The following is a 17,302-nucleotide window of genomic DNA, read 5'->3' on the forward strand; positions in this document are numbered from 1 at the left end:
ATTACAGCTGCCTTACCAGGTGGTGATGCAGCCAGTCAGAATAGTATGAAGCATGAACTATGAAGCAAAGTTACAAACAATTTTTTAGGAAAATGTGTTTTCTTTCTTAAACAAAAGTTTAATAAGACAGGGAAGGACTTGGAGACTTAGCAACTGAGATTAATACATTATTGAGCAAAATTGTGATGGAGTAAATCATTTGTTACACTACTCGGTACATTCTTTTGCTCCATAAATTGACCTGAAACACATTCACATAATTACCAGTTCTGCTGTTCTACACACCAACATATATCCCTATCAAAGTCAGAACACACATGTGATCTTTCATATGTATGAACACAAATCCAACAACACAAAGCAAAGATGCTTTGGAGTGCATTACACACAACATTGAATATGATAGAGTTTAATTTGGGGCTTCATACTAAGTGATGCTGTTGAGCTGACCTCCTCTCCTTCTCTGCTGCTGCAGTGGGTAAGACGTGGACATGTCCCACATGCAATAAGAAATATCTGACCGAGTACATGCTGCAGAAGCACGTCCACCTGACCCACAAAAAGGTAGAGGCCCAGTCGTGTCACCTCTGCGGGACAAAGGTGTCCACTCGCGCTTCTATGAACCGACACCTGCGACACAAACATCCCGAGGTGAGTGGGGTCAGACCTGAGAGGAAACAACCCATATTACAGCATCCTAAAGGCAGACTCGACCTGAAATGCTGTCCTTCTCCTATATGCCTACAGGTGGTGTCTGTGAGAATCGACGAGTTTGATGATCTTCAGGAAAATTTGTCAATGAATGATTCATCTATCAGCATTGTGCAGGTTAGAATAAAATTCTGGATTTCTGACACCACAGACCAAAAACGATTCATTGTATTTGGTCTAGACCAGGCCTCCATCCATTGTCTTCAGATGGTCCAAAATGCAGCTGCTCGCCTGCTAACTGGTATCAAACGGAGAGAGTGTATAACCCTAGTTTTAGCTTCTTTACACTGGCTTCCTGTCTCCTACAGGATCCAATTTAAACTTTTACTTTTTGTTTTTAAGTCGCTTAATGCCCGAGCGCCTTCTTACCTGTCTGAGCTCCTCTCTGTTTATGCTCCAGGAAAAACCATGAGGTCTAGCTCAAAATGAATGCTGTCCATCCCACGGACTTGTCTCCAATCTCGTGGTGATAGAGCCTTCTCTGTGACAGGTCCCAGACTCTGGAATAGTCTCCCCCTAAATATTAGATCTGCACAAACACTTGAGCAATTTAAATCACTACTAAAGACACATTTTATGCCCTGGCTTTTAACGCACTATGACCCAAGCATTCTGGTCTTATTTTAAATAGTTTTAGTTATTGTTTTAATTCTTTTATTGTCCTATTATTGTTTTATATTGTTATTATTGTATTACATTGTTGCTTTTTAATGCCATTTTTATATTGTTAAGCACTTTGTGCAGCATCGGCTGTTTGAAATGTGCTATATAAATAGATTTGACCTTGACCTTGACCTTTGACCTTATTGACAAGCGAGGTGGTTTTAGGGAGGTGTAGCTATGGAAACACTGACAAACAACAAGAAACCATATTGGATTAAGTATGTCTGTGGTGTCAGCTGCCTTAAAATCTGCATTTTTCTGTACACTAAAGATGTTTCACTTCCTTCTGCAGCCCTCTCTGACCATGGAAAAAGACGGGATGTGTCAGGAGCGGCCCAGTCGACCTTCCCGACACCCCAAGAAGAAGCAGAGAAGCTCAGCTGAGCCAGAGCTCTCCGAGTCCGATGAATACGTTGATTTTGCTGAACCAAGGCATTGTCGGTGATGAGACTGAGATGAGCTCTGCTGTACAGAGCATCCAGCAGGTACATGCACATTTCCCCCAGAAGATTCTGCTTTGTTGCTACAATAACGTGTCCAACTTCTTTCCCCCCGAACACCACGGTAAGTGGATAAAGGCAGGCGGCCTGATTAAAAAGGAAAACACAGACTGAAGTTTTTCTCCCTAAAGAGCCCTTAAGTCACCCACAGCGGCTGGCTCGACATTGCCGATGAAAGGCTGAATAAATCTGGATTTGCACTTGTTTTGTTGATTATTTGATATGAAGTCATCATTTAATAACTGTGGCAGTTGTCTAATAAAGTTTTTTTGAATGGGCTATAATGTTACATAACTTAATAAATTGCTGACTTTGGTAATTGTTGACCTAGTAGTTATGACTTCATTGGGAATTGTAGGATAAAATGTGGATCTGTTGAGTAAAGCAGGTGTAAAATACACACAGTCAAACCACAAAATGATTACATTTATAATATCAAATTGTTTTCCTACTGTTAAGACAGTGTTATGAAATTACACAAATGCAGTGCAACGCTTGAAGCCACAATTGACAGCTAAGGCTTTGTGATTACAGATGTGCTCAAACACATTAGACCTTTAACAATTTTAATAATATAACTATACAAAGTGGCATGATGCTTAAATAGTTTGATTTAAAAATGTGAAATAAGACATAGTTTCTAATTTTATTTATTTATTTTCCATTTTTCAGATGTGTTTACTACATTATTTCTGTCTGGGCCACTTGAGTCAATATAAGACTGTTTTTCCAGCTGCAGTAATTTATATTTGGCCTCTGTTCTGGAACTTTCCTAACATGTGCAGTATGGAAAGCCAAGAGGCCGGGAGAGCGGCAGCATCAGTAACAACACGTTCCTTCCTGTTAAAAGGGAGTTTTTCCTTCCCGCTGTCACCGAGTGCTTGATCACTGGGTGGTGTCTAATTGTTGGGGTTTTCTCTGCATTATTGTAAAGTCTTTACAATATAAATCACCTTGAAGTGACCGTTGTCATTTGGTGCTATGTGAATGCAATAAAATTCAGTTCAGTTCAGTCAGCTGGTCTGCCAGGATCGCTGGCTGAGCTTGACTCACGGCCTCAGCCAGCTGCTGTTCCTTACAAACTTAGATTATAACAACAGTGTTGTGCTTTGGCAGCAGATGAGCTGCTTTCATCATCGAGTTGCAATTGATTTCATTGTTGCCGTTTCAGGTGGTGGTTCTGACCGACCCCAGTGCTCCATCAGCCTCCTCCCCCAACAGCTCAGTGGGACTGGCCAACATCACAGTCACGCCCATCACCAGCCACGCCCCTGCCCAGTTTACCAGCCTGCAGCCTGTCGCCGTGGGCCACCTGACAGCCAGCGACCGGCCCCTCACACTGGACAACTCCATCCTCACGGTCACCTTTGACACAGTCACAGTCAAGCCGAGAGATAAGAATCCTATGATCTACGGTATCAAAGGCAGCACTGAGGTCTAATAGTATTAAAATGGCAGAATCTCCCAAGTCAGCAAAAGTGAAAAGGTCGTTAAAACCTTTTAAAAAAGCAGTTTCAGTACTGTGGTGGGCTTTAAAACCAGACTGAAATACTTCACTAATGCCATTTTTATCTAGAAAGGTCTGGAGCTGAAGAATAGGTTCCACCACAGCATGTTTAAAGTCAGCAGGGACACACCCAGACTGAAGACTGCTATGGACAATAGACAGCAAACTCATACCCACAGTGTCATAACATCTTTTAGTAAATGAGATGGAACAATATCCGGAGTACAAGTACAGTGAAGATTTTGAAGCAATTCACCCGATGGTCCACTGGCTTCAAATCGGTCTGCTGCGCGGCCTCTTGACTTAAGAAATTCTCCGTGTTCTGGGCCAAGTTATTAATCAACAGCAACAACATGATGTTGAGGAGGACAGTCCTCAGAAGGATGAGGAAGAGGCTGATGAGGAAGAGGAGAAAGAGGCTGCTGTTCCAGCAGCAGGCACAGAAATAAATCCACCTCAAGTAGAAGGACCCTGGGTCAATAACAGAGCAGAGATCCCAGCAGGAGAAATGGAAATAAACCCGGCACAGCAAGCAGAAGATCCCATAGCTGAAGAAATGAGGTGGTACTGGGATGATGAGGAGGCTGAGAGCGACAGTGACCCTGATAGTGACGCCAATCACAGTGACACTGACGACAACGACAGTGATGATGATGGAGCCAAGAGTGGAAGAGAATGATGAAGAGGAGGATGGGAGACCCAGAAAACAATCCAAACACTGAATTTTGCTCCTGGACACTCAGTGTTGCACCCATCCTCCAAACGCACTGTCCCCCATCCTAACAAACTGAATCTCGGCTTTCCCCCCTCTGACGCACTGACTTAGTTTCCTGCCACCAGCGACCTTTTCACCTGACTGCCACGTACTACCTGTGGATATCTGTTCAGCCTGTGACCCACTATGATTGTGCATACAAGTGGAATACAACAAGTGTGTGTTTCATACCACTGGTACTTTGTTAGGTGGTGATGATCGTACTCTTACTGGTCCCAGTTATGGAGGGAGTGGTCCTATTGGTTGGCTCCCACATTAGGAAGGCGGGGTTGGGGCCTTCCTATCATCATTAATATGGTTTGGTAAATGGTAAATGGCCTGTATTTGTATAGCGCTTTTCTAGTCCCTAAGGACCCCAAAGCGCTTTACACAACCAGTCATCCACCCATTCACACACTGGTGATGGCAAGCTACATTGTAGCCACAGCCACCCTGGGGCGCACTGACAGAGGCGAGGCTGCCAGACACTGGCGCCACCGGGCCCTCTGACCACCACCAGTAGGCAACGGGTGAAGTGTCTTGCCCAAGGACACAACGACCGAGACTGTCCAAGCCAGGGCTCGAACCGGCAACCTTCCGATTACAAGGCAAACTCCCAACTCTTAAGCCACGATCGCCCTTTGCCCGTCTTCCTCCCCTTTTTCCTTCCCACTGTCACCAAATGCTTGCTCAGAGGGGCTCAAACTCATCAGCAACCAGCTGCAGGTATGCTGCCTTGACTGATCATTATACCTTACAGTGATGTCACTTATGGTCCTAATAACTTGTTTCAGAGTGATTCACTGTTTGTTGGAATATAATATCTATTGTGTTTCTTTCTACAGAGGAGCTTGCATCTACTAAAAGCAGCAGGAACAAAGTCAGGAAACAAATGCTCTGAAGGAAAAAGTGAAAAACCTCAAAGCAAACAGACACTCAAAGAAAGGAAGACGAAGAAGAGAAAGGAGGAAAAACAAAAGATGAGAGAAGAAATTCACTGAAACATCACCTGATGATTGCACAAAAACCCAGATCTGCCAAACGATACAGCTTGCACAAAGCTTTGGAGCTCATTACAGCACCAGTTGAAGATGGGGGTTTGGTCCACTCATCTGGTCTGGGTTCTGCCAACTTCACTGAAGGGATAGATCTTTGCCATCAAATGTATGCATATATTCATTAAGATTGTTTGAGTTAGAGAAATGCAGGAAAAAATCATCTGCAAATATGCATCACTGTAATTATTGTTATATCACTCTTGTGCTGGACAGAACACACTGGATAACTTCTTCCGTGTGCAGTGTTGATGATGTTGAAGAAGAAGTCTCCAGCTCCACTGAGGCAGCCTGTAACCTGGAGTAAGGCAAAGGGAGTGGAAGCATGGTAGCAGCCAAAGACAGAAGTGCCCTGAAGCAGTACATAAGTCCACATTTTCTGTATTTGTCCCGTTACCTTGTAATTGGTGATGTGTTTCAGGCAAACGGACACTACCTTAAAAGGAGATGGGGGTTAGGTTTGGGGGATTTAATTGGTTGATGCATTTCTTTTGGTACCAAGTTGAACCTGCCAATTAGTTTTGGTATGATTTACCCTTCTAAGATGAAGAGCATGCTTAGACATGACTTAACTAGGCTTTCTTATTTTTTACTTTCACAGCGCACTGAGAGTTTTGTTTGAAAATCTCTCTCGTTTGAGCAGGCCTGCATGAATGGAACTGAAAGCGCTACACAACATTTTGTCAGGAACGATTGCAAGTGAGCTTCTCCACATTAAAACTGGCTGTGGAGAAAGCCACTTATTTGGGACGCAATTAGATAGCAAGTCCCTGTCTAAAGGATTCAGTGATCCAGTCTAAATTAACTTAATGCGACACGAGAGGTTCTGCTATCAGCAATATACATGGAGGACTGACTGGACTGACAAATGTTTGACTGACTTGATGGCTTGACACTGAGGATACATTCACCAGTCTCTTGCAGGTTGAAACCAGGCGATTGGGTCCTAATACGGGTACTCCAGAGGAAAAATTGAAGCGTGCCCCGCTGGGAGGGCCCATACCAAGTGTTATTGACCACACCCACAGCCTGTAAAATAGCAGAGAGACCATCTTGGATTCATGAGAGCCACTGCAAGAAAGTAGAGCTTGAAGCCCAGACCACCAGAGATTCACAAGTGTAAAGGGGTGTTTCACCAGGTGTCAGTGAGTCCAGTGGTGAGGGAGGAGTGCTGATTGAGCTCAGCTCACACTCTCATTCTCTCCAGCCACTGACCAACTTTAGGCTCACTGATACATTTGGGTGTGGCCAACTTCAAGCATGAAGTGTTCTCAGGTGATGACTGGCGTCTTACTACTGGCAACGGCTCTATTCATCAGACTATCCGACCTGGAAGACGGCAGAAACCCATACACGAGCCGAGATAAGAGACATGACAAATCACATCTACCGGACATGACACAAGACCACATCCATCCTTGGATGAAAAATGCCTGATACAGATACGTGTTTAACAGAACCACAGAGAAAGACTGTTACGTCTGCTCGCACATGCCGAGCACATCAGTACAACCAACCATATATGGGAAACACCCTGGAACATGTGCACCAATTCTGATCTCTGACCACATCTTCAGAATGACTTGTGTAAAGTGCACATCAACATCACCATCCTCATCCAAGAAGAAACGCTCAACTTCAACAGTCAGACCACATGACTCAATCTGGGGAACCGACTGTACCTGAAGAATTCAAACTCTGGACAACTGGACAAAAGGTACTCAACTCACTCTTCCCATGGGCAGGAGTTGGAAAACATGCTCTCGGAATTGAGACACTGGACTATAGATTCGGCTTGTTCCTCAATGCATCCTGAAAGGTCAACGAGGGACAAAACCAAGAAATAGACGCTCTCAGAATTGCTGTAATGCAACATCGTGTAGCACTGGACATGATCCTGGCTGAGAAAGGAGGATTGTGCGTCTTATTCAACACCACATGCTGCACTTACATGCCAGATAATGTACATTCTTCAAAAATGGCTTCAGATTCTAAAGAGACTGTTGATCGGCGTTTGAGTTTCCCTGGTTTTATTTTTCTTTTCTTTACTTGTGTTATTCCTTGTTTAAGAGCTGTAATTTCACAGATGATAAGTTTATCACTCACAGCATATGCAGATGTACCACAAACCGATGAAGATTATGAAGAGTTCTTTTCCTATTTGATAGATGAAGATGAAGTGCAACTAATGATGTAGTAACTGAAAATGTGAAAGACAAGTAGTTACTTACTGATAACATGTACATTTCATTTTCTGATCTTCAGGAGGGAATGTTAGGAGAAAATTGTACATAGTGTGATCAGCTTCATGAAATGTGTTCTTTTGTTGATCACTAAGCAAATGTCTACGTGACTTTTGACATGAACTCTTGTGTGATAAACAACTAACAGCTTCCTCTTTCTGTAAGAACATGCAGACTTAGAAAAGGGGAACCTCAGCTCTGAGTTCTTAGAATAACTCTGTTATCTTTGTACACACACACACACAGACACAAGCTTGTATAAATAAAGAATGCAGACGGTGATACAGCGCGAGTCCGTGAGTGCCTCCTGCGAGGAAGAGCGCTCTATGACCATCCTTGCGAGTAAAAGACAACTGCAGTGTTGCGCCAGAGGGAGTGTTCGCCCAGGGCGCCAAACAGGCTAGGACCGCCACTGGCTGGGGGACTCCCATGATTTTCCTTTTCAGTCACAGTTTTCACTCACTCTGTGTTAATAGACCTCTCTGCATTGAATCATACTTGTTATGAATCTCTGTCTCTCTTCCACAGCATGTCTTTATCCTGTCTTCCTTCTCTCACCCCAACCGGTCGCAGCAGATGGCCGCCCCTCCCTGAGCCTGGTTCTGCCGGAGGTTTCTTCCTGTTAAAAGGGAGTTTTTCCTTCCCACTGTCGCCAAAGTGCTTGCTCATAGGGGGTCATATGGCTGTTGGGTTTTTCTCTGTATCTATTATTGTACGATCTACTGTACAATATAAAGCGCCTTGAGGTGACTGTTTTTGTGATTTGGAGCTATATAAATAAAGATTTTTTAGTTGCCACTTTCTGTGTGTGCTTACCAACGGTGTATTATTCCTGACCTTGTATTGCTTACAATACAAAGGTCACTGTGAGAGCAAAAAGGTAATGTTTCCATTTGTCCCAAATCTCAACAAATGTGTCATATTGAAATCTGTTAGAGAATGTAATTTTTTCCATTTTAAACAACCATAGACAACCTCATACCAGTCATTTAGTGACAGAATTTTTACACTTAGCCATTTCTTAGTGATAGTCTTTCGGGCAGCCACACTCAAAATGCCATATAATAGCTTGATCACTTTATCCACAATACTGAGTATAAACATCCAAACAAGAGTTCATCCCAGTTAAAGGGAAGCTGCATACTAAGAATAGTCTGTAACTCAGAATGAATCGAAACCCAAAAAGTGTTTATCAATGGACAGGACCAAAACAAGTGGAGGTGCTTTACTCCTTGGGCCCCACAGTTTCTCCAGCTGCTGGAGGAGTTGGAATAATGTTTACTTTGTGCAGGTTTAATAAAAAATTGGCAAAGACTCTTCCAGCCAAAACATCTAAATATATATGAGCTAGAGATTCTTTCCCATTTTTGTTTGATGTAAATTGTATTCAAATTCCTAACCTCCTGTAAACCCTTGTACAGTCTAGAAATCACTTTGAGACCAGGATCCACATGGTATGCCTTAACAAATATATTCAGAACAGGAAGAAAGAAAAGATTTGTTCTCTTGGGTATAAAGTTATGTAAATGATGCGGGATTTGGAGAAACCTGAAAAAAAATCAGTCTTGCTTAACTGACTGGAAGTCCCTAAGAGTTCCCTTATCATAAAACATACAGTATGCCGTTAAGCCTTGTCCTGCCCAGTTTTTCTATCTCACATCTAACTTATTGGGTAAAAAATCAAGATCATAAGCGCATCATCTTAAGATGATTCCAATCATTCTTGTTAAGAAACTATAACCAGAGTTTTAAAACCAGGTTAATCCATTGGTTTCCTTGCAGGAGTCCACTCTGCAGGTGGGGGAGAGACATATGAGAGGTGGAGAATAAAATCAACCTGGGTGTCTATTGTCTTGTGTAGTCTGGGAGATGATTGAATGTTGGAGTGGGTACAGTTTCCTCTGCGGTGGGGTCGGGTGCGCTGCCCTGGGTCCTGTGGGGCTTGGCGGTGCTGCTGCCGTAGGCCCCAGTCTGGATGGGCCTGGGCCCCCTTGCCTTGGTGGGTGTTGGGGGTGCCTACTAGGGTCAGCGGTCTATTTTCCTCCCCATCCCCGACTGCCACGCTCTTCCCGCTCCACCACACCTACCCACAAAAGTAGGGCCTTGGGGTGCAGGGGTGTCACCAGTGTGCAGGGGAGGCCTATCTCCCCTCACCACACTCCCTGCCAGTGGCTGATGCCCTCAGGGGTCGGTGCGTTGGTTCTTGGTGTCTGGGGCCTTTAAGGCTGCAGACCCTGAATTGGGATACAGCCTGTATGTCTTTGGACTGTGGGTGAGAACCCATGCAAACTCCACACAGAAAGACCCTGGTGGTGGTATTGAATTCAGGACCTTCTTGCTGTGAGGCAACAGTGCTAACCACCATTTATTACTGCCAGTAATGTACAAATACTTATTAATACTTTACTTTGTATTTTCTAATGTAATTTTATTTTGACAAATTTATCAAAAGATTTCCATTATGCTCAGTTTTCTACACTGAAGTATTAAATTGGTGTATTTAATTTAATTTAATTTAATTTAATTTAATAGCGCTTTTATAGCGTCGCTTATAGCGTCGGGCTTCCATACATCACGTGCTTCGCAATGTTTTCGATCATCTGATTGGCTGCTGCAGTCTCGGCAGTGTTTTTAATCTGTGGAACAGGGAAGTGAAAGTTAGCTGCAGTGCGTCGTTCATTATTGATGTGTGTAATCATTACACTGACACCTCATTAGTTACAATAACTCATGAACAGCTGGTGCTACTTTACTCTTTCTTGGTTAGCTAAACGCGGCTGTACCGACTTCCTGTTTGACTTTGACGGAAAAAAACTGTCCCATTGAGGTGATAAATAAGAAGATGACTGAAGGTAATGGCAAGGCGGTTTACTGGATCATTGCCTCGACTTTCATAGTAAATTTAGCTCAAACTTTAGCGGCTCGGCAGCCTCACGTCGTGTTTATCCTGGCCGATGACTTCGGCTGGTACGATATCGGCTACCACGGCTCCGAGATCAGGACGCCAAACCTGGACAAGCTGTCGTCCAGAGGAGTCCGCCTGGAGAACTACTATGTGCAGCCTCTGTGCACCCCCTCCAGGAACCAGCTCATGACCGGGAGGTATCAGGTGAGAACACAGACTGGATATAAAGATAGTTTAAATACAGTCGATATTTCTTAATGACCAATAAGCCAAACAGTCCTGATCTGAACTTAATTCTTAATTTCTCTGACACAAATTACCGGTGTAAACGATCAATCATTTTAAGAGGTGTTAAGTGAATATGCTCCAAAATCAGTGAAATGGGTACAAACGCATACAGGGGAACAAAATAATAAATCTATTCCAATATTTTAGAATCATTATTGTCACTTCATTCGACGAGTTGGAAAATATTACATTACATTATTCACATTAGTTACTTGGTAGGCTTAAAAATAAATAAAAGACGGACATCTATATAGAGTCAGGTAATAAGTATTTGGACAGTGAGGCATTTTTTATATTTTGTCCACAATTAAGCATATTTATGCAACGTAATGCCATATTAGTGACGAGAGGAGCAAAAGCTTCAGGAGTGGTCAAATCAGCAATCTGCTTTTCTAAAAAGACAGAATAAAGTGGCCAAGTTGGCAACACCCAAAGGTCTGAAAAAAACACACAAAAAAATTACTAAAGTGGAGGATTACAGAATCTCTCCTGCTAAACTGAAGACAGAGAGACCACAACTGATGGTGGCTGCATTAAAGGCATAGCAAATGGTTGATAACAAAGCATCTCAAGGGAGAACACTCATCATGGGAAGCCCCCAGCAGCCTAAGACCTATTGCAGCACAGCTATAAGGGGGGGTTAAAGTCAACTCCTCTAAAGGAAGCTTTTAAGCCTAATCTTAAAGTAGAGAGGCCGTCTGTCTCCTGAATCCTAAGTGGGAGCTGGTTCCACAGAAGGAGGGGCTGAGGGAAAGAGCTCCCATTCTACTTTTAATTATCAGAGAAACCACAAACCAGCAGTCTGAGAGCAAAGAGCTCTATTTGGGTGATATGGTACTATAAAGTGTTTAAGATAAGACGTGGCCTGATTATTCAAGACCTGTATGTGAGCAGAAGGATTTAGAATTGAATTCTGAATTTAACAGTTTACCAGTAAAATTTACTTAATTAATTTACTTAATTTACCAGTAAAAAGAAGCCAATGTGGGAGAAATCTGCTCTTTCTTTCTAGTCCCTGTCAGGACTCTTGCTTCAGCATTTTTGGATTAACTGAAAGCTCTTCATTGAGTTTTTATGAGAGCCTGATTATAACAAATTATAATAGTTCACCCAAGAAGTAACAAATTCACGACTAGTGTCTTCAGCATCACTCTTAGATGGATGTTTTAATTTTAGAGAGTATTGCGCAAAGTAAAGAAAGTAGTCCTACATATTTGTTCAATATGGACATTGGAGGACAAATCCTGATCAAAATCACTCCAGGATTCCTCACAGTGTTACTGGAGGCCAAAGTAATGCCGTCCAGAGTAAGTATCTGGTTAGATAACATGTCTCTAAGATTTTTAGAGTTTTATCTGCAGCAGGAAATTAGAGGTGATCCAGGTCTTTATGTCTTTAACACATACTGCAGTTTACGTCATTGTTGTGTCATCTTCACGGATCGATAACAGGATATTTAATGAACAGATGATCAATTCTGTGGACAGAATCGAGATCAGGATGTGGGAGCCAGAATTCTGGCTAGGTTGTAGGTCACTCAGTGAAATGCAACTCAATTTACAGATTTAAGTAATGTGGTTTTTTTGTTGTTGTTGTTTTTTTTCTGGATTTTTGGTTGATACTGTTTCTCTCCTTTAAATTGAAACTACCATAATAATTAGAAACTTGTGATTTCTTTGTAAGTGAGAAAACTTACAAATTCAGCAGGGGATGAGTTAATTATTTCCCCCACTGTAAACTTTAATGCAACCAGATGTGTGTGTTTTTTTTAACCGCAGGAGTCATTCCCTGCTGGCCTTCATAAAGGCGTAAGCTGCACATCCACCCACAGCAAAAGTGGAAAGATCACCAAAGAATTTGCATTCAGTAGCATGAAGAGTCACTGATGGAGGCCATTGTGATTCCAGCTAGCTAGCGAGCTAACACTTTTATGTCCGATGTTAACGTCACATGTTTCGTGGCATTATTTGGTGTTTATGCATGTTAAATTGTCTTTCCTGTAAGGAACAATCCCCGTTATTATAACCAACACTTCTAAACAATAGTTAGATTTTTTTTCTTCATGTAAATCAAATGTGAAATTTGGTTAAGCCAATCACAGAGGACCCTTCCCTGCACGATGAGAACAGTCTTCCTACAGGCTCTACTTTGGATTTGTAAACTTTATTTTAATGGAGTCTTTCTAGGGAAGTACGTATTATTATAGATGTTGATGGAAAGGAGAACAACAAGACAAAGTCAGGACATTTATTTTGAAACTTCTGTTTGAGTCATCGCCACCACAAAGGCTGTTGTTTTCCTCTTTTCTGTTTTTTAACGATTTTGTTCCCTTTTTACTAAATTGCAGATTTCTTCTTAACCGTTTGTGTTTGTCTTTAAACTTCAGATCCATACCGGTATGCAGCACCAGATCATCTGGCCCTGCCAGCCTTACTGCGTTCCTCTGGATGAGAAACTGCTGCCTCAGCTCATGAAGGAGGCGGGGTATGCCACACACATGGTCGGCAAGTGGCACCTGGGGATGTACATGAAGGACTGCCTGCCCACACGCCGTGGCTTTGACACGTACCTTGGTTTGTATAATGTGGAAGAAACAATTCACGGAGCACATTTTGCATGAATGCTACTCAGTAACAGCTCATGTGTTTATCTTTGTGTAAAATCATGCACATAATAAGTGACGATTGCCTTAGTTACACGTCACCTTCATGATACATTTGAATCTTTTGTATTTGAACTAAAAATATTAGATCGTGTATTAAAAGTGAAGTTACCCAACAGTTATTGCAATGTTTTTGTTCAATCCAATCATTAATGCTGACACCTTAGATGCTAAGGCCACATGCTAAAAACTGAAGAGGGCTTAGATGAAGATGTTTGACTTCACTGAAGAGGACACTGTTAAGTGAATAAATCCAGTTCTAAACATGCGGAGGACAAAAGCACCGTTTGGACTAGAGCATAGCGCCTTAAGGGAGGACTGTTCTTACGAAGGTTTAGCCATCTTGTTTTTTGTTTTTTGCATAATTTTGTTGACAAATCAACACGTATACCTCTGCTGAGGAAACTTTTTCCTAACCGCTTGCTGCATTGCTCGCTGTGTGTCATGCCAAAGTCTGCAATTTCTTCACATGTGAAATGAGCTCCTCAGTAGCTGACCACAACTACAGCATTTTTATTGTAGCCTTTGTTTATCCCAGTAAAAGTCAAATTGAGAATTTAAGTCTTTTTGTTTTTTAAAGAGTGACATAAATTAAAAAACTGCGACTATTAAAAATGCTTCCCTATACTCCTGGTCCAGAGGTTGAACAGTATTATAGACATTTTGCATTATTTTTAAATAATATTATGTATTTAATGATTTAATGATTTTCTTTTTTAATTTTTGAGCACATACAGTACTTTTCCCATCTATATTTAAAGCCTAACAAAACTAGTGTCATTATTTATCTGGCATCTTGATCGTAGGCTCATAGATCACATCCGTCTGTTCTCAAACTACCCAATATACACACACGTCTGAATGACACGTACTATATAAACTGCCAGTACCAGAATTCTCAGTATCTATGTGGCTTTTGGGAATCATTTCTGTCACATTCAGATCTTTACGAATGATAAAAATTCTGTGTCGTAGCTGACCTCAAAACAAACAGCGACATTACGTGTAAATTTTGCTAATAGTGTCTGTAATGGACAGTGAATATGTAGCTTACAGAGAAGAAGAATAAATATGTAATAAATATTTAATATTCATTTGTTTTTTGCCATCTCACTATATAAAGTGATATAATGAACATATAAAGAATAACAGGATAAATTACCATACATGACTGTGCTTTCATTGTTTTTAAAGCTGTTTTTAATGTATTGATTATCCGCTGTGTGCCGCAGGTTACCTGACAGGTGGTGAGGATTACTTCACTCACTTCCGCTGTTATCAAAGTCCCTCGCTGAACCTGAGCCGCTGTGCGTTGGACCTTAGAGATGGGGAAGACGTCGCCACAGGATACAAAGGGGTCTATTCCACTGAGCTGCTGAGCCAGAGGGCCATCAGCATCATTGAGAGACACAACTCTCAAAAGGTGACACACAACATCTCATCACATACATTAACTGTGAAACTGCTAGCCTAACCAAATCGTAGAGTTAACCTTAGTTATCTTAATCATAATCCTAGATTTAACATGTGTAGAAGGTTATCAGCTCAGACATCAGATGATGTACGCTGGCACTAATGTTACGCTTGATTTTTAAATGCTGATTTTTTTTTTTCTTTATTTATTTTAATCTCATCCAAGAATTATCTTTATTGTTTCTTTAAGCTTGTTTAGCTCAGCCTCTCATTTGGAGTAATATCACAACTGTGGGTTTTTTTTGGGGGGGGGCATTTAACGTCTGTAATGACAACAGTGTGAATGTTCTGTCCCCGTTTCCCTCTATCTTTCAGCCACTCTTCATGTATGTGGCGCTGCAGGCGGTCCATGCACCCCTGCAGGTGCCAGAGCGCTACGTGACTCCCTACAGTTTTATCACAGACACCAATCGCAGGCTGTACGCCGGCATGGTGTCAGCTATGGATGAGGCGGTGGGCAATATCACCCTGGCTTTACAGAAAGAGGGACTCTGGAACAATACGGTCCTTGTGTTCTCAACTGGTATGAGTTTAATTATTAGTTGTTGTTGTTTTTTTTGGTTTTTTAAACTGAGATGCTAGATAAACCACTATTTGTTTTACAGTTGTTGTTTTTTTTTTTTAGAAATAAATGCATTATATAGCTGAGCACTAATTAGAGCTGTGTCTCAGTGCCTTCTATCTCTTCATGTAATCCCAAAATTGACTCCATGATGTTGAAATCAGTCCCCACGAGCTGAAAGAGATCTCAAATGTCCCAGATTTATTTATTTTAAGTTATCTTGGCTGACAGCTGTATTTCTGCGGATGCCCACTAGAGGGCGGTGTTTTGCTATGTTTGTTCAAACGTCACTGCCGGCTGACAGAAGTAAGGAAAACTTTTCTTAGCTTATGTCTTCGTGTAGAGCTCTACAGGCAACTCACCGAGAAAATGACAAAGGAAAAACATCTAATAAACCTTTGATGAAGAACGTAATGTGGCCAAGACGGGCCATAAACCACATCATTTAAACCTGTGCCTGCTCGCAGGTTTCCACACGTGGAACATCTAATGATTTGCATCTGAAGTAGGTAACTACGTTTGAGGGTTATTTTTAGGGGGTTTAGTGTTTTTAAAGGGTAATTAGAAGACAGGAACAATGCTGTGAAAGTAAAGTGTGAGCGTTTTTATGCCTGTGGTGGGCTACGGTAGGTGGCCTGTTTCATTGTTCCTTTACACATTTGGCTCGCTGTGATTCTGAGGATTGAGCCAACCATATGCTGGGCAGACACTGACTCTGCTGATCTGAAGCAGTGGAAAAACTCAGTACTTCCTGCTTCTGTGTAAATGTGGTGCAGAGCTTATGTAATCTGTGATTTGACCAGATAAATGTTTAACTATAACTTACTGAAAGAAGGCTTATCAGTTGTTTGGTTAGTCACATTTCCAGCTCACACTTTGAATTCATCCTGGTCAAGCTGTTATCACTGACTAAGCTTAACAGGACAGAATTGGCAGAATTTGGTTTGGTTGGACTTTGAGTTTCCTTTATGATGACATTTTCTGTAAACTGACAGCCTCACTGGGAATTTACTGTAAGCAAATGAGCAAGGAGGATGAAGGGACATTTTGGGGGAGCTGGGAAAGACAGAGTTGGCCTGTAGAGAGGCGAAGCAGCTTGAAAAGACATTAAGAAGCAGACGGTCTTTTCCAAAAACTGTTCGGGAATCGACACAGACTACTTCCTGGACTTGGATGACACTTTGCCTGTGAAAGGGGAGCCTTGCCTGGATGTGACTGGTCAAGTCTATTTATACTGGATCGGCTTATTGGGATGATGACAGTCTAACCGCCTGTGTGTGCACTTGTGTAATGGTTGGATATTTTATAGGTGTATTTGTCAGACAGCGAGACAACATCGGCGTGTTGTTTTAATGTCTCAGCTGATCACTTGTTTTCAGCAATAGCAGCCCTGGGGAGTTCACTGACAGCTGCTTCATTGGTTGTTCAAACTGAAATCCTTCATCGCTTGGGTGGATTGCCATTGAATTTTTACAGTCATGTTACAGAGTACATGAATCCCTAATGACTTTAATGATGCTTTGACTTTAGCTCAGCACCACATGAAGTTTCCCAATAACTGCTGATCACTGGACTTTATGCAGTTCTATTAAAAAACAAAACAAAATTCATAGATTTGCAGTGAAATCTATAGAAGATTGTTCTTCACATGACTGTATGTCACACATCTGAAATTGACAACAACAAAATAAAACCCTGTGTAGCCCCCATAGCAAATTGGCACATTACATTGTGTCAGCTGTGAAACTTTGTAATGTTGCAGCTTATTGATGCTGTTCATTTGCTATAAGGTTAAAGGCTACAGTTGCTGCTACAGTCACAGTTGACCTTATTGGCATACAGTGATCAATGATTCAGCTCACTTTAATTAGGTAACATAAAGTGGAAGGATATCAGCTGACTGGATAAAGTTTTATCAGGTGATAGGAGTTTCCTGTTTCTTTTTTGCCTTTAAAAAAAAGAAGAAGAAAGAAAACAAC

At 41.8% G+C, this 17,302-nt stretch overlaps 1 protein-coding gene across 3 annotated transcripts in view; it reads left to right on the forward strand.

Annotated features, from left to right (window-relative positions):
- Positions 1-10,031: 10,031 nt before the first annotated feature.
- The window catches only part of arsb (arylsulfatase B), a 55,052-nt gene continuing 47,781 nt past the window's right edge, over positions 10,032-17,302 (forward strand). For all 3 annotated transcript variants that reach the window (XR_014800801.1, XM_084935817.1, XM_084935818.1), the window contains exons 1-4: positions 10,032-10,542; positions 13,013-13,199; positions 14,521-14,711; positions 15,077-15,284. Coding sequence is in view for 2 of the 3 variants with exons in the window: in XM_084935817.1 (XP_084791943.1) it covers positions 10,276-10,542; positions 13,013-13,199; positions 14,521-14,711; positions 15,077-15,284 (853 nt within the window). In the remaining variant the exon portion in view is untranslated. The remainder of the gene's footprint in view (positions 10,543-13,012; positions 13,200-14,520; positions 14,712-15,076; positions 15,285-17,302) is intronic.

This window comes from Perissodus microlepis, chromosome 7 (assembly GCF_051167445.1).
Source record: "Perissodus microlepis isolate ML-2025 ecotype Zambia chromosome 7, ASM5116744v1, whole genome shotgun sequence".
Taxonomy (NCBI): domain Eukaryota; kingdom Metazoa; phylum Chordata; class Actinopteri; order Cichliformes; family Cichlidae; genus Perissodus; species Perissodus microlepis.